General features: G+C 43.8%; 1 protein-coding gene and 1 long non-coding RNA gene across 3 annotated transcripts in view; one reads left to right on the forward strand and one right to left on the reverse strand.

Moving 5' to 3' along the window:
- LOC147027132 (collagen alpha-1(XII) chain-like) overlaps positions 1 to 22,511 on the forward strand; it is a 365,482-nt gene that overhangs the window by 300,732 nt on the left and 42,239 nt on the right. For both annotated transcript variants that reach the window (XM_085883313.1, XM_085883312.1), the window contains exons 57-61: positions 893 to 946; positions 1,037 to 1,132; positions 3,917 to 3,970; positions 7,389 to 7,442; positions 18,599 to 18,652. In XM_085883313.1, coding sequence (XP_085739439.1) covers positions 893 to 946; positions 1,037 to 1,132; positions 3,917 to 3,970; positions 7,389 to 7,442; positions 18,599 to 18,652 — 312 coding nt within the window. The remainder of the gene's footprint in view (positions 1 to 892; positions 947 to 1,036; positions 1,133 to 3,916; positions 3,971 to 7,388; positions 7,443 to 18,598; positions 18,653 to 22,511) is intronic.
- On the reverse strand, positions 4,320 to 7,994 carry LOC147027135 (uncharacterized). Its single transcript, XR_015058697.1, has 3 exons — positions 7,865 to 7,994; positions 5,790 to 5,952; positions 4,320 to 5,567 (listed from the first exon to the last, which is right to left on the reverse strand). It is a non-coding gene; the product is annotated as an uncharacterized LOC147027135 (long non-coding RNA).

Raw genomic sequence — 22,511 nt, forward strand, 5'->3', positions numbered from 1 at the left:
ACAAAAAACATGAGCTTCCAACAGACACGACTTGATGTTGACTCGGACGATGAATTTGAATGAATGTGCGGAGATTTTTGAACAAATGAAAGCACCCATCGTCTCTGATGGCAACGGCGATAATTGTAGACTGATGAACTCCATTTGTGTTGTTGCTTCCGGAAGTTGGACGATAACAATTCACTGGTTTGAGATCTTTTTTTCTATTTTTCGTCACGTGTTCACACCAAAATCCTCCTCACGAAAACGATGCATTGCCAATTTCAAATAAATAATGCAGGTGCATAGATTTTCCTGAAATTAATTGATTCCATTTTTGCAATTAATTCAATGGTTGATTAATTAATACGTACATACGTCGATATAATAAAACTTTTCTCCCCCTTTCTCTTTATTTTTATCTCTTCTCCCGATGCAATTCTATTTTTTTCTATTCACCTTCTCGTTTGCTTATTTATTAAGAATATGGCCCTTTTCGGCATGGACAGGGCAAGCATGGGAGTTGGGTGTGGGGTGTGGGGAGTGGGGATGGTTGGTTTGCAATGGTTTTTACGAAAACCAGGCTCCCATATTAAAGTTTTTACAATTCAAAAAGTAAGGCAAGGAGTCGAGGCACTGCGTAACAGTGCTTGGAATAATAAAGAAAACCTTTGATAGTAAATCCACTGTTTTCAGTAAACCACCAATGCCTCCGCTGGCATGTCCGGTAAGATTATTTGAATTGGCATGTCTTAGCTACGACAGTCTCTCTTCATTATCATAAACCTTTGCATCCATTCTTGCCATTTTTTTTTCTGTCTTCTTTCCGGGCTTTCTTTCTAACTACCTGTCGACGTGTCTGCTTCTCAACCACCCCTCTTCACCCATGCTCCCTCTCCTACTTACCCTCCAGGGTAGTCCTGGAAAGAGAGGTCTGCAAGGAGATTCTGGCATGAGCGGATCACCAGTAAGATGTTCTTCATCTTTGATCTTGATTGTGTTGTGATCGATATTTGCACATTTACCTTTGACCTCTGCCTTTCTGTGATATTTTCAGGGGGTGATGGGGACAAAAGGTGAACCAGGTCCCGCTGGTCCTCCTGGACCACCAGGTCCACAAGGTCCCTCTGGTCTCAGTCTTCCAGGAGAACCGGTAAGAGTGGCCACAGTTACCTTGTGCTCATTAGCGGATTTGGGGGGACCTTCATGCCGGTCCAACTGCTTAGGTTCGCTCCAACTGTTGTCCTTGAATTAGATTTTCACTTCTAATACCAAATGTGACATCATTCCATAAGCCTTTCCACCACCACATGGTGGAAAATGTGGATCTCTTGCTGATTAATTACCTTTTGTAGTTCACTGTGTGGATTGAGTAATGACTAGAATGTCCAAACATATAGTCCATGTAAAGGCACTTATTCTTCCACTGGGAGAGGAAATGAAAGGATAATGTTGAGAGTATGTGCTGAATGATTGTAAATTGAAGTAAGGGCAGGTTGCTTTCTCATTACAGACAGGTTAATGGTCTCTGTATTTTACCAGATCACTTCTGGTCTTGCAAACAATGCTCGTTCAGTTCTCTGCCCCTCCAGTGTGCATGCCTTCTTCCATTGGTCCTCTTTTAACTCTCTCTCTCTCTCTCTCTCTCTCTCTCTCTCTCTCTCTCTCTCTCTCTCTCTCTCGCTCTCTCTCTCTCTCTCTCTCTCTCTCTCTCTCTCTCTCTATCGAGTGCAGCCTGTGGCTGCTGGTTGCATCACCTATTGGGACACGGCTATGCCGCTGATGCAGTGTCCCCCTTACCAGTACACTGGTGCTCATTTTGCCGACCTCGGAAGGATGACAGGCTGAGTCAACCCCACTTGGTGTTAAGGCTTCTCTTTTAACTCACCTTACATTGCTCACCTCCATTCCTTTATTTCTTTTCATTGCTCTAACCCATGGTGGCCACAGTTACCTTTAATTCCACCTGTCTGAGTTTTTTACAATCTTAGTTTTCCTTTCAGCATATCAAAATGGCAGGACAATAAAATCTCATGATGTTTTCTACCCCAGTCACCCTCCTAACTTCCACCTCACTCATGTGCAGTTTACCATTTTTCTCACACCTCCTCTCCTCTCTGCTTTTCTCATTCATTCATTCATTCATACACCTGCCTGTCTGTGTCTGGCTATTTCTCCACCATATCCCACTTTCATTATGTAACCATTGTTTCCTCCATTACTTTACTTTTCCAAGAGCCTGGATTTTGTTAACAAAAATAGCAAATATTGTATCAAACCAGCATACTTGGAAAGTTTAATACAGGAAATTGCAACAAATATTGCACCAGTTTGAGGACACTGCACAGAGCTTCTCTGTTACATTGGTTGCAAATGAAAAGTAGTGTGTAATAATTTGCAAAAGCTGAGAAAAATGAATGGAGAAAGGTTTCTTTAAATACTGAACAAAACGTTTTCTCTATCACAACGAGAGCGGCCATCGTTAGAGCACATACCTCTCTATGCATTTCGTATCACACTGATGGGCCAGATCTGGATCCGGATCTTAACCAAATTCAAATGAATTCATCCTTGTCACGTATCCAGTCCTGTCGAACAAGTTTCGCCATAATTCGTCCATAACTTTTTGTGATGTCGTGCTGTATATCGCTTTTTGGCCCTATTTATCAATGCTGAAGTCACTTAAAAATTGCAGTTTCCGGATCTGGATCTTAACCAAAATAAAAGCATTTCGTCCTTGTCACACGCGCAACCTGTGCACCAAGTTTGATCTGAATCCATCCGTTCCATTTTGAGATATCTTGTTCACAGATAGACAGACAGACAGGGGTGAAATGGACAAACATAACCTCTGTCCACCTGCAGTACCAGAGGTAGTTATTGTACAGCAAAACAGCTGTTTTTTCCTTTACCTCTGATCTGTCTTTGCTGATCGTGGGTTTAATTCATGGTGGAATCGTATCTGACTAAAACTAGAATTTTATGCTCTAACAGCAGTGGAAAAGATGGTCAGACATACAGAAAATATAAGTCAGATATCTAGACATACAGACAGAGTCTCTCTCTCTCTCTCTCTCTCTCTCTCTCTCTCTCTCTCTCTCTCTCTCTCTCTCTCTCTCTCTCTCTCTCTCTCTCAATCACTCACTCTCTCACTCTCTCAATCTCTCTCACTTTCTCACTCTCTCAATCACTCTCTCACTCTCTCACTCTCTCACTCTCTCACTCTCTCACTCTCTCACTCTCTCACTCTCTCACTCTCTCACTCTCTCACTCTCTCACTCTCTCACTCTCTCACTCTCTCACTCTCTCACTCTCTCACTCTCTCACTCTCTCACTCTCTCACTCTCTCACTCTCTCTCTCACGAAGGGTTAAGCTCAAAACGACAGCACCTTGTATTTATCTTCAGCGGATCAACCACCACATTTGTATTTGTTTTTACCAATATAAACTGTTCGACTGTTGCTTCTCAGGTGGGGAGTTGCATCAATGGGTGTGATGCCACTCAGACTGATGTTGAGCTGGCAACCTGTGTAGCAGCATTAGATGGTGAATGTTAAAGGTTCCACACTGTCTTTGGCCAAAATTGGCAATTGTGTGCTGGTATTCTGGCGATAATATGTAGGAGTACTGCATCAGCGGTATAGCAATGCCTCATTGACGATGCCCTCAATAATCCCGGGAATTTGTAATTTAATCACAGAAAAATATGCATTCGCCTATGACGGATATTATGTTGGCTCCATGAACACCGATCCTACTATTGGCAGATTACCAGATCAATATTTTTTAATTGATTTAGTACATTTATCAGTTAATCAATAAATGTATCATAAAGCATTTCACTGTTAATATAATAAGCAAACATTGAAATACTTCTTTCTATGACATGTCAAAGGAAAACCAGTTATGAATCATTGGGTTATGTATTTGGTTTAGGGACCAAAGGGAAAAAGAGGAAAGAAAGGAAGCACAGGAACACAAGGAGTTCCGGTAAGGCCATGTTTCTCCTAATTGTCTCAAATTGTAATTGTTGTGATGGTCATTGGTTTTCCCTTCAGTTTTTACTCTGATAAACAAACAGGACTAGGAGTGCCAGACCGACATTTACATTGAATCATGGTTCGGTCGCAAGTATGAAAAGGTAACTTGCTTGTACACGATCGAGAACCATGTTCTATGTTGGTGATTGCAAAGGCCATGGTACATGATTTGATATATATATATATATATATATATATATATATATATATATATATATATATATATATATATATATATATATATATATATATATATACTTTTGAACAAAATATACAACACTAATTATAACTTTGGACTCGAGCACTAAATCTATCAAGAGCAGCAAGTTGTCTTTTGGAATTTCCGACCAGCAAGTCTGTGATTTGCGTTTCTATAGTGCGGCATAAACAAGTGATGTCTATTGAGTCGTTCATTTCCAGCTGTGATTGATGGCCTGTTTAATTTGCAATTTTTCTTTAATAAGTGGGGTTAATTTAAGAGGGGAAGGACAAGTGTAGAGCTGCCCACAATTTACCAGAAGCCATTGACATCCCACCTCTGTTTCGCACAATTTGCATTGCAGACACCCCTCGACATTCCCAGGGTGAGTCGGATGTATTTTGAATCCACTTCCAAACCATTTAAAAGGGAAACAAGTTTGCTGTATGTTTGAATCCTATATTATAATCACTGGAAATTCAGACATGGGGGAATAAAGTGAAATCATGTGGAATTTGCTTGGAAAACACCTGAGTTTCATGCCAGTGTCCATTGTATGTTGGCTTCATTGGCAAACGATGCAATTGTATAATTGCTGAGAATAATTGCCTTTAATTTGCGCTGAAGAATCCCCTCGGGTTATGGCTGCGAACAGGTGCATTTCACCAGCAATTTCATGCACCTGGTATCCCGTCTTGCTCCACCACTTTTCAACGTTGGAAACTTCAAAATTCTCAAAGGAACTGATAAGTTGAGAATAGTAATGCTCAAATTCTCATTTTGTGAGTCCACGCACTCTGCAGCATTCGCCGTACTCGTTCACATCACCTGTATTACCCATATCTGTTCAGTAGGACGCAAGCTCTTATAGATGGGAGATATTTTCACTCATGAATAGATGTGCTTCTTGATGGCAATCGTATGGAAGGAAAAAAACAAATATGACTTCCGATGAGGAATTGCTCTCTGTTAGTGGCAATAATGAAAGTCTGTGAAACACAAAATTTTAATCACATCATTATAGTTTCGTTATTGATGCTTGGCCTGAAACACAAGGTTCATACCACTTTGTCTTTGATGAAGTAATTTGTAATAAATTGCATTCTGCGATTATCCTGATCATCGTTGTAAGTTGTCATCTCCATTTGACTTATATGATCAACTATGCCTGAGCCTGCCAGATATGAGAAGCTAAGATAAGTCAAGTCAGTTTAGTACATGTAATGGAGACTTCCATTGAAATGTGGATGCTGTAAGTGGAGAGACAACAAGATATGTCGGCTTGTAGCATGATCCGGCTTGCTTCGTTGAAGTTGTCCAGGTGCAGTGCAGGCAAGGATTAATATATCTGGGAGCACACAATGTGTCAGGAATACTTCTCAAAGGTTACACAAACAGTACATTAAGTCGTCGCGATTTCCGATTCAGAAATGACCTGACTGCTCTCCATTAGAGTTTAAGCTAAGATAGTCAAGTATGTTTTACGTATTTCATAAAATCGACACTAATGTAAGAGAACAATAACAAAGGAAAAACTGGTAATGTTTGAATGGAGAATGTGTGGGCATACAATGTATATTCCACGAGTAGGATCCATGTAGACAATACTGCGGGTGGTAGGTATGCGGAAGGAGGACTATCGAGGAATGAAAGTATTACGTGTCGAGATGCACAGCGAGGTGCGATCTCAGTGACTTGTTTCCATGCAGCATTGAACATCAGGATCTGAAAAACTGAAAAACACAAGGAAGTGATGTCAACTGGTTCAACTAAATGTTTGAGGGAGAATTATGAAGGCATGTCCCAAAAATATAACAAAGAAGGGCGTTGCCATCTGCAGGTAGTGAAGTTGAGGAAAGCACCTCGAACATGTGCTGCATCTTTTCTTTTCACTACAGTTGCACTGCATGTGTGGAGTATGTTTTTTTTTTTTAATTTTATATTTTTACAAAGTAATGGGAATTTTATTAGTTTTGGCAATGCACGTAACATATTTGGCTGAAATCACACTCTTGGGAAGAGTTATCAGGAAGTTAGTAGTATCCCACAACTTTGACCTCAGGATGTTGTCATATCACATTCAGAATCCACGACATGTATGAGGTATCCTTTACACCTCAACCCAACTCTAGACCTTCGTAACTTATTGTGCGCATGCTGACTCTTCAAACAGTTGACCTTAATCGCTGATGCACAGTGAATATAAACATAATGATGTTTAATCAATCCTTCAGCTTCAAAGAATTTCATATTGGATTGATTCACTTGATTAATACTTACAAGCAATTTTTGTCCCCCGCCCCTCCGGCAAGGCCAGAGACGGGGGACATTATAATGAGCTCCGTCCGACCGACCGATCACCCGTTCATGTACTTTCGTGTACGCAATATTAAAAAAAAAAAACAACGTTGAACATTTACCTTTAATTTTGCAGATATCTATTCCTCATGACATGCCCTCAACCTGATTAGATCAAGGCTGTAATTGGCCAAATTATGTTGCTGTGGCAACCATCTCGGTAACTTGGCTTGTTGTACGTGATATTTCAAAAAGCGTTCAAGATTTAGCTTTTATATCCCACAGATCTGTTCCCCATACCATCCCAAAGGTGGGGGGGGGACAAGAATATCAGCTCCTTGTTGTAACTGAGAGATTACCTACATTGGTCATGTCACCATCTCCGACAACTAGGTGTTAATTTGTTTTTCTTTAATTAATCTATTATACAGGTTTGGAGTGTTTTGGTAATACGGATGCACAAAATAAACAAACTTAACATCTTTGTCTTGATTTATCCACCAAATGGCAGAAGCCTGAATAATTAGTAATTATGAAGCAGAAAGAATAATTTACACTCATCAGATGAATCAATGTGGTTACTCGAAATAAATTCGGTTTTTCTTTTCAAGAAAACATAGACGTTTGAACATTTACCACCTTCATGTTGAATAAAATGTATTACCGCCTCTCAAATAAGTGCAAAGCACAGAAACTGCATTATGATGATCTGTTTGGAAATGACAACGTCGAACAATTCATGGTGGCAAGGATGACATGCGGTGTGACTGATAATAATCATTGGAAGCTTTTATCTGATCTATAGTTTGTCAAATATTGGTTGTTCATGCAGAAATTGGCAGTCCGCTTTATCATGTCACTTTGTTCCCAGGGCCAGAGAGGTCCCTCGGGGAGTCCGGGAAGTTCTGGCAAACCTGGGCCTCGGGTGAGTAGTACGTGCGATAATTGTAGACAATGTAATTTATTTGGAGGAAGCTGGCAGTACACAATTTCTCATGAAAAGATAGATTATTTCACTTCTGCATTGCAAAGTTCTACAAAGATTTTGCAATCGTTCTGTGTGATCTTTTGGATGAAAGACAAAGACAAATTATACGGAAAATGATGTCACTATTTTATTACCTTAGATTCTTTTTTTTACTATTATAAAATAACCCTTGAAATTCTTGTAAATCAGTGGACTTGGATGGGGGCATGGCCAGAATGGCATTCCTGAAACATAAATTCTGTTGTCATTGAATACAGAAGGTGAGTGATGATGTGTGTTGCATGTGTTGTGATGTTGGTGTGGACTTGGGGGTGCGGGAGGGGGAGATTACATCATGTATGTACAATGTGTTTGCCAACCTTCGATTTGAGTATTTTGATGTCGATGGAAAGAGTCTTCTCATGCTGCTTTAGTGTTACGGTGTCGTGACTTTGTCTTTGTCTTCTTTCCCGTTCAAACCTGTGAGAGTGGAATCATGTGATTAACATTTTACATCATCTTTATGAACCAATTGCAGAGGACTTAAATATTTCTTTTAATTCAGACTTCCAGGTGCCAGAATGAGGCCGCGGAAACAAACACCCACAATAAATATTCTGGGCACTGGGTAGAAGCTTAAGGTATGACTGAGGGAAATTGAGGCAATCTCAAAGCTACGGCTCTGCCAATGAAGCATTGTGATTATGGACCTAAATAGAGTCGAAAAAGAAAATTGCGATGGGAAAGTAAAAGAAGGCAAGGTTGTGGAGAGAATCATCAGGATGGTTTGAGAGCTCATGGATTGTTCCTGTGGTTGAGGTGACTCATACCGCATTCATAGGAAGCAACCCCTGCTGGAGAGTGCTTCCTGATCCCCAAGCTTCACACAGGCTGTGGCCCCTGCCAGACCTGTGTCCCTGGTGTGTCAATGGTCTGCATTGTAAGTAGGTGCACAAACTGTCTGACCAATCACTTGTGGTGCTCATGGACATTCCCTTTATACAGTGCAGTCACAAGTTGCACTTTTACAGATGTTATGCAGCTACATTCTCAAGGTATTCATTTCTGACAGTTTTTGCTGACTCTTAACAGGAATGTGCCTTTATCTAAATTCTACACAAATTGTGAGATAAAATTTTGAAATCTCCACTCCTCACTCTCCCCCCCCTCCCCCCGCCCTGGCCCTGCCACCCTTCAAAATGCATAAAAAGCCTCTCTAATTTGGTAGATATTTTACTTTTTTGTGGGAATACTAAAGGGGGGAAGAAAAAGAGGGGGGGTGCGAGAGAGAGAGAGAGAGAGAGAAAGAGAGAGAGAGAGAGAGAGAGAGAGAGAGAGAGAGAGAGAGAGAGAGAGAGAGAGAGAGAGAGAGAGAGAGTGAGTGTGAAGAGGTGGGAGAGTGAAGAGGTGGAGGGGAAAGGAGAGAGGAGGGAGGGGAAGCGAGGTGGGTGGGGGAAGGGAAGACAGAGTGAGGTGAGAGGAACGGAAGGCAGACGTGTGGTAGAGCGTTAATTACGATTCATACTGTCTCATGAAAATGATTCTGCATGGAATAACAGTGAAGATGGAAACAAAATATTGTCTGAAATGCATTTTCTACCAATCATACAATAAACAAGGCCTGGAGACAAATACCACCCAGACAGATCCAAAGACAAAAACCTGCCGGACGCATCCGGAGCCAAGCCGTACAGCCACAAACACTGCTCAGACACATCTGAAGACAAACTCCCATGCAGACCCGACCAGAGACTAACTTCTGTGCAGACATGTCCAGAGACAAATACCACCCCGATGCATCCAGAGACAAACTCCACCCCAACGCGTCCAGAGACAAACACCACCCCGATGCGTCCGGAGACAAACACTGCCCCAACGTGTCTGGAGACAAACTTCACCCCAATGCGTCAGGAGACAAGCACCGCCCGATGCGTCCGGATACAAACACTGCCCCAACGCTTCCGGAGACAAACACTGGCCCGACGCGTCCGGAGACAAACACCGCCCCAATGCATCATGCATCCACAGACAAACACCACCCCAAAGTGTCACGTGCCTTTAGAAAATACCGCCCGGACACATCCAGAGTCAAGCTGTCTGGAAACAAATACCACTCCGACATGTCCGGAGACAAACTCCCGCATGAACATAAATGCTGCCCGGACACGTACGGAGACGAGCTTATTCTCATGAATTACAAAACTTTTTTTCTGCGGGGGTGGGGGGGGACTTGTGTTTGGTAGGAGAGAGGAGATGACGCAGTGGAGGGAGAGAGGACGGAGTGGAGGGAGAGAAGACGGAGCAGAGGGAGAGAGGACAGAGGGGATGGAGAGAGGATGGGTTGGAGGGGGAGAGGACAGAGCAGAGGGAGGTAGGACGGGGGGAGGGAGAGAGGAAGGAGGGGAGGGAGAGAGGACAGAGGGGATGGAGAGAGGATGGGTTGGAGGGGGAGAGGACAGAGCAGAGGGAGGTAGGACGGGGGGAGGGAGAGAGGAAGGAGGGGAGGGAGAGAGGACAGATGGGGATGGAGAGAGGACAGAGCAGAGGGAGAGAGAGAGAGGAGCAGAGTGAGAGAGGCAGAGGACGGAGCAGAGGGAGAGAGGACAGAGGACGGAGCAGAGGGAGAGAGGATGGGTTGGAGGGGGTGAGGTCAGAGCAGAGGGAGATAGGATGGAGGGGTGCGAGAGAGGACAGAGGGGATGGAGAGAGGATGGAGGGGAGGGAGAGAGAATGGATTGGAGGGGGATAGGATGGAGGAGAGGGAGAGAGGAAGGAGGGGAGGGAGAGAGGACAGAGGGGATGGAGAGGGGATGGAGAGAGGATGGAGCGGAGGGAGAGAGGACAAAGCAGAGGGAGAGAGAGAGACAGAGGACGGAGCAGAGGGAGAGAGGACAGAGGACGGAGCAGAGGGAGAGAGGACAGAGTGGATGGAGAGAGGACGGAGGGGAAGGAGACAGGCCGAAGTGGAGGGAGAGAGTATGGAGCAGAGGGAAAGAGGACGGATGGGTGGGAGAGAGGATGGAGCGGAGGAAGAGAGGACAGAGGGGATGGCGAGAGGATGGAGCAGAGGGAGAGAGGACGGGGTGGACGGAGAGAGAGGGAGCGGAGGGAGAAATGACAGAGGACGGAGCGGAGGGAGAGAGAGGGGGAGGGGAGGGAGAGAGAGGGAGGGGAGGGAGAGAGAGAGGACAGAGTGGAGGGAGAGAGGATGGAGTAGAGGGAGAGAGACCAGAGGGGTAGGGGGAGGGAGAGGGGAGGGAGGAGAGTGAGAGAGGATGGAGCAGAGGGAGAGATGACGGAAGTGAGGGAGAGAGGACGGAAGTGAGGGAGAGAGGACGGAAGTGAGGGAGAGAGGACAGAAGTGAGGGAGAGAGGACGGAAGTGAGGAAGAGAGGACGGAAGTGAGGGAGAGAGGTCACATTGGATGGAGAGAGGACAGAGGGGATGAAGAGAGGATACAGGGGAGGGAGAGAGGACAGGGAGGAGGGAGAAAGGACAGAGGGGAGGAAGAGAGGACAGAGCGGAGGGAGAGAGGATGGAGGTGTCGGACTGAGGATGTTGGGGGAGAGAGAAAGAGGAGGGAGCAGGGTAGGAAGGGGTTTGTGAGGAGGGAAGTGTTAGGGAAATATGTTCTGGACTTGCGTTTGGTAGTTGGACTTGTGTAGAAAAGGGGTGGTGAGTGTACTGCAGGATTGAATGAAATGGTGTTTGTTAAAACAGAACATTAATACAGCATGTGGAAACCACCTGAAGATGTCCTTGAGGAGAGAAGAGGAGAGTAGGTTTGGGAGTAGGTAAGCGTGAGAGGGGGATGGAAGGCAGCATGATTGGAAGGGAAGGCATGTGGAGGGGAAGACATTGCAAGGGGAGGGGAAGAGAAGGGAAGGCAGCATGAGGGGAGGAGAAGGGAAAGGCGATAAACCCGCCCAAACAGCAACATTTTCTTTTTCACCGCCAGGTTCTACATAAGACCAGGTGGGAGCATTTAAAACCCGTGCAATCTATCGAGCAAAGGCCTGCCTGCTTGCATGCTCACACAAGCAGCGACCTTTGTTCCTCTCTGGTCGGCTGACTCTGAGATTTATTTGTACATGCTGCATGATGGGGAAGATGTTTTAAATTAACAACTAAACCATCAGTCCTTAGTCTCCATAACAGAGGGGGGGGGTTGGTGGGGAGGAGGGGAGGGATGACAGAGAGAGAGTGAAGGGGAGAGAGAGGGATCGGGGTGGTAGAGACAGCAAGAGGCCTGGGAGAGAGAGAAAGGGAGAGATATGGAAGAGATGTGGGAGAGGGGTGGGAGAGAGAGGGAGAGAGAGGGAGAGAGAGGGAGAGGGGTGGAAGATAGAGGGAGAGGATGGGAGATAGAGGGAGAGGGGTGGAAGATAGAGGGAGAGGATGGGAGATAGAGGGAGAGGGGTGGGAGGTTGAGGGAGAGGATGGGAGATAGAGGGAGAGGATCGGAGATAGAGGGAGAGGGGTGGGAGAGAGAATGATGGTGGTGGGAGATAGAGGGATATGGGTGGGAGAGAGAGAGAGAGAGAGAGAGAGAGAGAGAGAGAGAGAGAGAGAGACACAGAGAGAGAGAGAGAGAGAGAGAGAGAGAGAGAGAGAGAGAGAGAGAGAGAGAGAGAGACAGAGAGAGAGACAGAGAGAGAGACAGAGAGAGAGACAGAGACAGAGACAGAGACAGAGACAGAGACAGAGACAGAGACAGAGAGAGAGGGGGTGGGAGAGGGAGAGTAGTGCGAGAGGGAGAGCACTTGGAGAGTGAGAGGGGTTCAAGAGGAGGAGGGTTGGTAGAGGGGCTGGGTGGAAGAGTTGAGAGGAGAGTGAGGAGGCAGATAGGGGATGGGGACAGGAGAGGGGGGGATTCCGGCTGATGTAACACCCAGTTTAATGTTCATCCAAGAGACAGCACACGCATTGATGAATCACCCTGCCTGTAAAATACTGGGATGACAGTTTATAGATGGGTCGGGATTCCAACCCCGGCCAGACAGGTTAGAGTGAGTGTGTGTACATCTTGGCTATCCTGCCATGATGTGACGATTCATTGCTTTGTAACAACTGAGAACATTTTTACTCATTGCAATCATGGAATTAATTTGCCTTCCTAACTCCGGAGATGTTCCCATGGACAACCAAGCCCTGCTATCACCATGGAAGCTTGTAGAGATTGAAGCTTGAAGAGTGCTCACCAAGTGCGTTAAGCATTTCAGTAATCACTCCATTGAAACGGTTGAAGTCACTTAAAAACGAAACATTTAATTTTTTTAATATGTATCCATCTCTGTTGAAGTCACGGTTTGTATAATGAAAGAAGATCGTACAAATAGGGGAAACGTCGTGTACATTATAATTGCATATTTTCAGCAGGCGAAACACCGTCCAAGGCACCACATGACGACGCAGGGCTAAATGCAGGTTAGTTGGACCTGAACTTTGTTCAAGTCGACCGATATATTCAGTGACAGTGTGAATACTTTATCTGTTTATGGCCATAGCTTGTGAACAAACAACCAAGCAGCTTGTAGAGCACTCGCCAAGTGGCTTCAGCACTCAAGCAAGCACTCCCATGAAACGATTGATAATGAACGGGTGGCTTGGCAAGCGAATAGCGATTGCCGATCGGTTCTATAAACACCATGCACCCAGAGACGCCTGGAATGTCAGTCAATGTCCAAATTGGACAAATGAACACTTTTTTTTTTTTAGAAGTCGGAACTGCTGCTGAGGTGAATTAAGAAACTTAAATTTTGAAATTCAGCTCAGATTAAGAGATTCTAGAGGTTATGGCATGTGCGGAAATTAAATAAAGCCATTAAAACTGGTGGCTCCATGCGTTTATAAGCATTGCGATGTATCCAGTGTTTTGTTGGTATGGTGATGAGGCATTCGTTGATATATGTGAGGAAAGTGAAAAACACATTTTTATTGTTAAGGCCTAAGTCACATTTGCTCTATGGCGAGGATAAGGCGGCCGTACGCCCTCTGAATTGACAGAAACGTGTGGCGGCCGCAGAGTTTCTGCGGTGGCCTCAGGGTGGCCCTACGCCGTTTTGCTATCTTTTACAGACCGTAGGGGTCGCTGTAGAATTATAACGCGGAGTTATAACTTTTTTTTCATTTCTACGTTCACCGTAGCAATTCGACAAGCCGAAAAAAAGAACTGGTAAAAAAAAAAAAATTGACCCACTCGTTACCGTCCGTCTGGCCGCACGTTCGCCTTAGGGCACCCCTGCGGTCCCCCTGTGGTCACCTTGCGGGCACCTTGCGTCTACCTTGAACATTCTATGGCAGCCGCAGGGCCCCCTTAAGGTCACCGTGCGACATCAAATCAAAGACCGAATGGCAACCCCACATTTTTGGTCTCCACAATTTATAAATACACCGTGCGGCTCCCCGAAAAATAAAAACATATGTGACTGCTACATTGTGTGACCGTGGAAATACTACGGCCGCCATATAATTGATAGTGGCTGTAGATTTTGGAGACCCCATGGCTGCCGTGGCAAATGTGACTTTGGCCTAAGCAACCGTTGAGGCCTATTCCAACTCAAGGTATGGTTGAGTAGGCCAATCAACTCCCTTCTTGTCTGCCATCAACTCCTTTCTTGTTTAATTCCCCAAATCTAGGATCACTGCTCACCTCCATTCATTTTCCTCCTCTTTTTTTCCTACCTGTGGAACCAACTTCCACATCCTCATCAATCTCATTATTCTTCTGTTCAGGTCGTCAAGACAGCTGTTCACCACCATCTCAAATCATCCCACATCACAAACCATGATCTTTACTGTCCCTATTAACCCTCTCCAAACCCACTTGTTTCCAAATTTCCAGTTTTTCCTTCCTGAGAGTTTCTTTTTCTCGCCATTTTGTTCACCCTGTGCATTCCCCCAAACCCCTCATTCTTCCCCATATCCCTTATGTATCCAAGTCTGTCTCTATTTTGTCCCTCAACCCCGCTATTGGTGACCTTAACCCCCTTTCTCCACTGTTGCTTTTGTTCTGGTACATCCTGATGTGTCCTTTGTTCTTGCTCCTCCATGAACCTTGACTTTGTATCGAAAGAAAACAATAGCTCCTCTTTGAGCCCAAGACATCCTGTAAAATAAATAAATGCAAGCTACTTTCATCACCTGTTGTTGTGTGTGTGGTGTCTCATTAAACAAGGAAATTTTCCTTTCCACTCATGTTTTTAAGATCTCCAAAATTAAGCTAATTGGTGGTTTCTTCCAAATCTTATTTCTTTGTTGTGTCATACATATGGTTGAACTTGCATTCAACGATGAGGTAAATCAAATTCCAAACAGACAATAATTACTGTACTGCTCGTTATAGTTCACTTGGGCACAAGTTACCTTTTGCCAATGTAAAGACCACTCGCACCTGAATGATGAGTGTTTCTCAAAAGTTGCCAGTGATGGATAACTTTTATCAGCGACAAATTAGCTTAACTTGTACAGATAAATTGAAACCCTTCCATGAGTCGTGAAAATGTAAATGACAAACCAAGATAAACAAACTCTAATGTTGATTCTCATTGTGAATGTTCCACGAATGCCAAAGTATCATGCATTGCCATTTTGATACTTGGTTCTCTGTTCTTGCATGTAGCAGCTTGGCTGTCATGTAGCTATCGGTTCTTGGGGCATAAATGTGCCACCAATGCTGTTCCCCTCTACCAGTACACTGGAACTCATTTCTCTGACCTTAGAAGGATAGCAGGTTGAGTCAACCCCACCTGGTGTTAATTCAGGAACCAACATGACTCAAACTAAGGACCCAAGGATCACAAGCCAGCCCCCCTAACCACTAAGCCAACACCAGGCTTGGATACTTGGTGATCTGTTGTGTAACTATTGCCTTGTTTCCCCGAAAACACTCGTCCTGTAAGCTGTGTCTTCAGTTGTTAGTTTCAATGGTGAACAGCACCTTGCTGTGCCGAAGGCCCTAAATGAACAGCACGTACCCTCAAAGCCACCCTCATCAATGCTTTATATGGTTTGAATTAAGGAACATCATTTCATTTTCATGGCATACCATGATGTTGCATTTATTTTTTTTTATTTTGTTCTTTATAAGCTTATTTTGTATGCAGACGAGGCTCGTGGAAGAGCTAAAACACTGAATGCATCAGGATGCAACAGAACAAAAGGGACAGGAGAGAGAGGATGGGAAACACCTCCAGCAAGGTTGAAGGACAACATAGAGGGGGACTTGGAAAAATAATGGGTGTGAGGAGGCATACAGGTAAAGCAGGATGCATGGAGTGGACAAGATGGATCACAGAAGCAAACACTCAGGAAGGAAAAACTGGACATTTGAAAGGCATTTGGCTTGGGGGTGGCGTTGATACTATCATGGTTTTGGATGGGGAATGATCTTAAATGGTGGAGACCAGTGATTTTGAAGACCTGAAGGGAAGCATATGAGATTAAAGAGAATGTGGAAGTTGGTTCCACAGGTGGGGATACCTGGAGGGGTGGGGGGGGGACAAAGCATGGAAAAAGCAGAGGGTGCAAGACTAGAGAGGACGTAGTAAAAGACAGAGTCGACGACCTGTCTACTTTGGGAAAGTGATTGGCCCACAGACATATTCATTGTGAGAGATGCCAATAATCATGAAGGCCTTGATTTCCATGGTGTCAAGCTAAAAATGGTTTGAGGCAGGGGATCCAGCCCAGAGGGGAGACCAGCACTCCCTAAAGCATCAAACTGTGGATGAAGGCCTTCTCGGTGGATGGAAATTGAGGTGTGCAAAGAAAGAACTTTGTATGATGGAGGTTAGCCAGTTGGTGGCTGGCTTTGGAGGCTAACTTTGAAATGTGGTTTGCCCAAGAAAGATCATGGCTGATCGTGAGAACCAGAAGTTTGAGTGACTGAACTTCCTTGATAGGATTGTTTATAAAGTATATGAGAGGGTTTGCCATGTGGTCCTTTTGGGGAGAGAGAGAGAGAGAGAGAGAGAGAGAGAGAGAGAGAGAGAGAGAGAGAGAGAGAGAGAGAGAGAGATAGACATAGACATAGACATAGACATAGACATAGACATAGACATAGACATAGACATAGACATAGACATAGACATAGACATAGACATAGACATAGACATAGACATAGACATAGACATAGACATAGACATAGACATAGACATAGACATAGACATAGACATAGACAGATATAGAGAGACAGAGAGACAGAGACATAATGATTGAGAAAATGATTTGTCAGGATTGAAAGTCACGTTCCAAGTGTTTGACAAACTTGTGATTTTTGTCAAGGTTTGTAGTGATGGAAGAGGCTGCAACCTGAAAATATAAGAAGGATGAGGGATGTCACAGTCGAGGGCATAGTCATCAGCAAATAGATATAATGGGGATTTTCCAGTCAGAGAGATAATTTATGAAGATTAGGGATAAGACTGGACCCAGAACACTGTCCTTGGGCACTCCAACCTTAACAGGGAAAAGTGACTTCAGGATTCCATTGAGAACCACACGTTGGCTATGAGAGTTAGAGAAAGTCAGTAAGCTCTGTGTGGAGTTGGCCTTGGGTGCTATAGGCAGACAGTTTGCAGAGCAAGATGGAGTGTTAGTCTGTATTGAAAACTTGAGATATGTCTGGGGTGATGGCCCTGATCTCATGTCTGACAATGAGGGCCTCCATCATGTGTTGGGAGAATTGGAACAGCATGTCCAAGGTAGAGTAACATGGTCTGAATCAAAAATTGTTGATCTGGGATGAGGTTGTTGGAGAAAAAGAAAAGGATTTTATATCAACTGTGATGTTGGATTCCATGACCATGCTGATGATAGGAAGTAAGCTGAAAGGTCTGTAGTTAAAGCAATCAGTTTTGGTACCGTTTTATGGAATGCAGTGATGTTGGCTGATTTCCAAGCAGATGGAAGATGATCTCAGGTAAATGATAGGCTGAGGAGAGCAGAGAGAGGATGTGCAAGAGCAGCAGAGCAGGTTTTTAGCACACGTGAGCTGATGCTGTCTGGTCTAGTTGCAATATCAGAGTTGAGCATTGCCAGAAACTTCTCTACCTTCTCAGGTATAAAAGACACTGAGACAGGAGTAGTTGGGTGTATACATAGAGCAAGTGGTTGGCAATAGATTATTTGGAAGCAAACACAGACTTGAGGAATTCGGTCTTCTCACAAGCAGTGTCATCTGTGGAGCCATTTGAAGTGGTGAGGAAAAGGATCCATCCATCCTTTGGGACTCTACTCTGTGCAGAGCATTGGTGCTGCCCATGCTATTGGGTTATTGGGCACAATCCTGGATAGGTCGCCACTCCGACACAAGATACTCAAATAGCTCAATCATCGCTGCAAGCTGGTACTCATTTTATTGATCTCGGAAGGATGATAGGCTGAGTCAACCCCATCTGGTATGAATTCAACAGCCAAGCAGGATTTGAACTCAGGACTTGAGGATCACAAGCCCACCACCCTAACCATTAAGCCAACACCAGGCATATTAGGTGAAGGATGGAGAGGGCACATACTCTGGAGATAGTCTAAACAAGGTGTCACCAGGTTTTCGGGAGGGAAACAAGTTTGAAAGCTCAATCTTGGGGTTTGCCAGATGTTGATTTCTGACCCCACTGAGGGTGGACACACTTCTTGTGAACTTTTTGGAATGTTCTGAGGTTGCCTTTGGTCAGGTTTGCTTTACAGGAAGAGAATGCAAGTTGTTTCAGAGCAACTGCCTCAACAAAGGATTCCCTGTACGATGGGTGGGAAGAAGGGTGGGATAAGTGAATACGAGATGAGATGGCTGTGTGCAAAAGAGAGAGAGAGCAGGTTTCTGTGGAAGAATCCCAGGCTGAGTTCAGATGAGGGGGCAGTAGATATAGGAGACCAGTTTAATGGCTCTTTTGAGCATTCGTTGAACGATAGCTTCATTCATCGGATTTTGCAAATTAAATCTCACGGAGAGACCAGATCAAACTTGTGGAGCTTGGAGTATATACAGTTCGTGTTGCGATGATAAAACATAGAGAGTCAATCTTGTTGGTTGATTTTGATGTAAAGCGTTTTTACTATTGCTGTCTCATTCTTTAAAAAAAGAAAAAAAAACATTGGACCATTCTACTTTTCAGGGACCCCAAGGGAAGCAAGGAAACACAGGACCGAGAGGAACATCAGGACAGCTGGTATGTTTTTATTTTCATTATCTGATCCTCTTCCCTCTTTTTTTTCTTCTTTTATTTTATTCTCCCATTCCCATATTTATTTATTTATTATGATCCTGTTTTCTTGTATTGTGTTTCATGTGTTCCTGGTGTATTTCCAAATTATTTATTTATTTATCAGATAATTCTTAATCTGTGAATCTGTGATGTTGTGGTTAGTCCGGTTTTTTATTTTAAAAAGATTTTTATAAATAACAAAATAAATTAATAAAACCCTCACACCCCCATAAAAAAGTCTTTAAAATGGTGTTATAAAATAAATAAAATGGATTTTGTTTTTTCCACGCCGAAGCCAGAACACCAACGGCATTTCCCCGCTGGACGGCCAAGCTCAGTCACTGCTTGAACCAGACCAGTTACCTACTATCGCCAGTGGATGCAGCGAGCCTTCTTCCGATATCACTCATGATGTTGGACGGAGATCGTCCATACACTCCGGTTGTTTCAATGGCAATTGGTTTGAATGAATATGTTTGGCTGAGGCCGGCGTATTTATTGCGTTCCAGAACTTCCACATCGGTGGCAGCCGCTCCAGCCGTTGAGGCTGTATTATAAACGTGTGATTTGGCGAAAGTGTCGACACAAGTGAAATCCCAGGTTAGGCTTTTCCCATTCTTGTATGGAACAATGGTCAAGCCATCTGGGTCGTTGTTTTCGCCAAGGTCTCCACCAAGGGGTTCTAGGACAGATGGTATCCCTGCCCCAGCAAGGGCACGTTTGACCACATTGGTTGAGGTCGAATATCTGAAAGATCAACTGGCACTGAAATTGCATGACAGGCCATGGTGTCCAAGTGTATCCATCATGCTGCCACATCGACATTTATACCACTCACAGACTGATGCTCCAACTCAGAGTGCAACCGCAACCCATAAAGACTCAGGGTCAAGCTGTGTTCCCAAAAAGGGAATGGGGACTGCATGAAGCCACATCCCACTTTCCTTAGTGGCTGCGGCCAAAAGACGGGCTCTGTTGACCTGATTCACACTGTTCAACAGTCTGACAAAAGACACTCTTGTTGCCTCAACATCCCATGCTTTTTGGCTAAGCCGGGAGAGGCCTTCAGGTTCGCAAACACTGATATGGGCTAAACTCCATGGCAACAACACCACTGTCAACTCCCCCGTTTGCGACAAACTGCTTACGCAGGACAGAACGGCATCGACTGCCAGCAATGAGGAGATTAAGCCAGAGAGAGTGATACAAATAGCCCTCCTGAAGCCCAGACCTCCCTGCTTAACTGGGAGCATAGCTTGCATCCAAGCAGAATTATTGAAAAGACCAGAGATTTTACCAGAGACCAGAAGAGACCAGAGACCAGAATCAACACCAGAGATTTTACTCTTAGCTGTGCACCATTCAGGTAGGTGGGAGATGCACACATGATATACAGGAACTTGGGCAGGGCGAAACAGTTTTTGAGCAGCACAAATGCGTCAATTTGCTCCAGACAGCCTGCCATACAGATCAAGTCATCGTACTTCTCAATAATAGCTTTGGGTGAATGCTTCATGGAGATCGGAGCACCAAGAAAGTAGTCATTGATCAAAACAATCAATATCAGGGAGCACTACCTTAAATATGGCTTTGGTTGACAGTCATCTAGCGATGCATGGTTGAGGATGGTCAACTCGGATTTGCTACCATTGATCTCGAGGCCAATGTCAGTCAACTGGGCAATGACATTCTTGAGGTCAGCCAGCACTTTTGCGGGTTCATCCCCAAATGATGAATCATTGAGGGACCAGAAATTGAACTTTGACTGCACCCCCCTGGCTATTGGGTCATTGCCCATGGTAAGAAGACCTGGCCCGAAGGCGTAACCCTGTTGAATGCCAGTTGCTGAATAAATGGCCTCATTGCCATAGAATAAATCAGAAGGCCTAGTGTATGCCTGCCAGATGAGCGGATGGATGAACTGAGTGTGCGCCTTCGTACTTCAGACAAAAAAAGTCACACCTCAAGCAATTAAATGCATTACGCATGTCGAGTTTAAGAAAGACGCGATTAGGAGGTGGATTTGTCAGATCAAGTCTGGCAGTGTGGGCAGCCACTTCACACCCACCTTTAGTTAAATAGCCCAACACGACAGGACCGAGCTCAGCACTGAGATCTTCAGAAAAATATCGCACTGTGGCTTTGGTCACAATACGATGTAAAGTATTGCCCACAGCGATCGGACGAACACCACTGACAAACAAAGAAACTGCAAATTTATTTGCTCGAACGAAGAATGACAATCGCATACAGGTCATCATTTTCAACCGATCTTCACGAAGCTTCACCACATGGTAGAGTTTGTCAAAAGTAAGAAGCCTCTTAATATTTGAGTTCAAAAGGTCAACATAGGTCAAAGGTCAACAAATTTGTCGAATTTCTAAAATCCTCTATTTTCATCCGATTGACGAGAAATTTGAACAGGATTTTCATATCAGCTTACTGAATTCAATCACCAATTAGTTGTGAGGTCATCATAGGCCAAAATGTCAACATAGGCCGAAAGGTCAACATAGGCCGAAAGATCAACATAGGCCAAAGGTCACCAACTTTGGTGAGATTTCTAAAATCCTCAATTTTTATATGATTGGCTTGAAATTTGAAGAGGATTTCTATTTCAAGTCACTGAATTCAACCAGTCAATTATTTTTGAGGTCAACATTGACCAACAGGTCAACATAGGCCCCAGGTCAACAACTAAGGTGGTATTTCCTAAATCCTCAATTTTCATCCCATTTACTTGAAATTTGAGGAGGGTTTGCAAATCACATCACTGAATTCAACCACCAATTATTTTTGAGGTCAGCATAGGCCAAAAGGTCAACATAGGCCAGATTTCTAAAATTGTTGATTTTCATCTGATTGACTTGAACTTTGAAGAGGAGTTGCATATTTGGACATTAAATTAAACCACTAATTATTGTTGAGGTCAAATTTGTTTTAATGGATTTTGCAAGTATCATGTTCTGCATGACGTCTTCTTCTTGTTACTTGCAAAATCGAAGATTTTTCAAGTATATTAGTCAGTCGATTTTGTTATTCTGTCTGTTTGTCTGTCTGTTGGTCTGTCTGTCAATCACCTACAGGTCACTATTCCGAACCAATCGTCATGAAACTTTACCAAGTTGTAGAGGGAGGCTCAACTAAGAAGGCTATTGATTTTAACTAAGAAGTCAAGCTCATCTTGAGGTCAAGCTTATAAAATCCTCAATTTTCATTTGATTGACTTGAAATTTGAAGCGGATTTATATTTGATTTCAATTAATTCAACCAGCCAATTATATTTGAGGTCAACATGGCCCCAAGGTCAACAACTAAGGTGGTATTTTAAAATTCTCAATTTTCATCCGATTCACTTGAAATTTGAAGTGCAGTTGCATATTTGGTCATTGTATTCAACCAACAATTATTATTTTTGAGGTCAAATTTGTTTTATTGATTTTGCAAGTATTGTGCTCTGCAGGATGTCGTCTTCAACTTTGTTTGTTTATTTGTTGTGTGCAGGATATATGAAAAAAGTTTTTGATGGATCCAGATGAAATTTGGTGTGCAGGTTCGGTGTGTGACAAGGATGAATTGATTACATTTTGGTGTAGATCAGGATCTGGATCCGATAATTACTTTTTTAGTAATCCTTCTCCATTGAGAGACAGGGCCAAAACAATACATAGCACGATATCTCAAACAGTTGTGAATGGATTCGGACAGAACTTGGTGGACATTATGGGTGTGTGACAAGAATAAATCGATTCGATTTTAGTGAAGATCCGAATCCGGATCCGGATCTGATAATTTTAAAATTCTTAAAGTGATTCTTCAGGTT

The sequence above is a fragment of the Eptatretus burgeri genome, chromosome 5, assembly GCF_056783735.1.
Source record: "Eptatretus burgeri isolate ZD-2024b chromosome 5, Ebu_testis_v1, whole genome shotgun sequence".
Taxonomy (NCBI): Eukaryota; Metazoa; Chordata; class Myxini; order Myxiniformes; family Myxinidae; genus Eptatretus; species Eptatretus burgeri.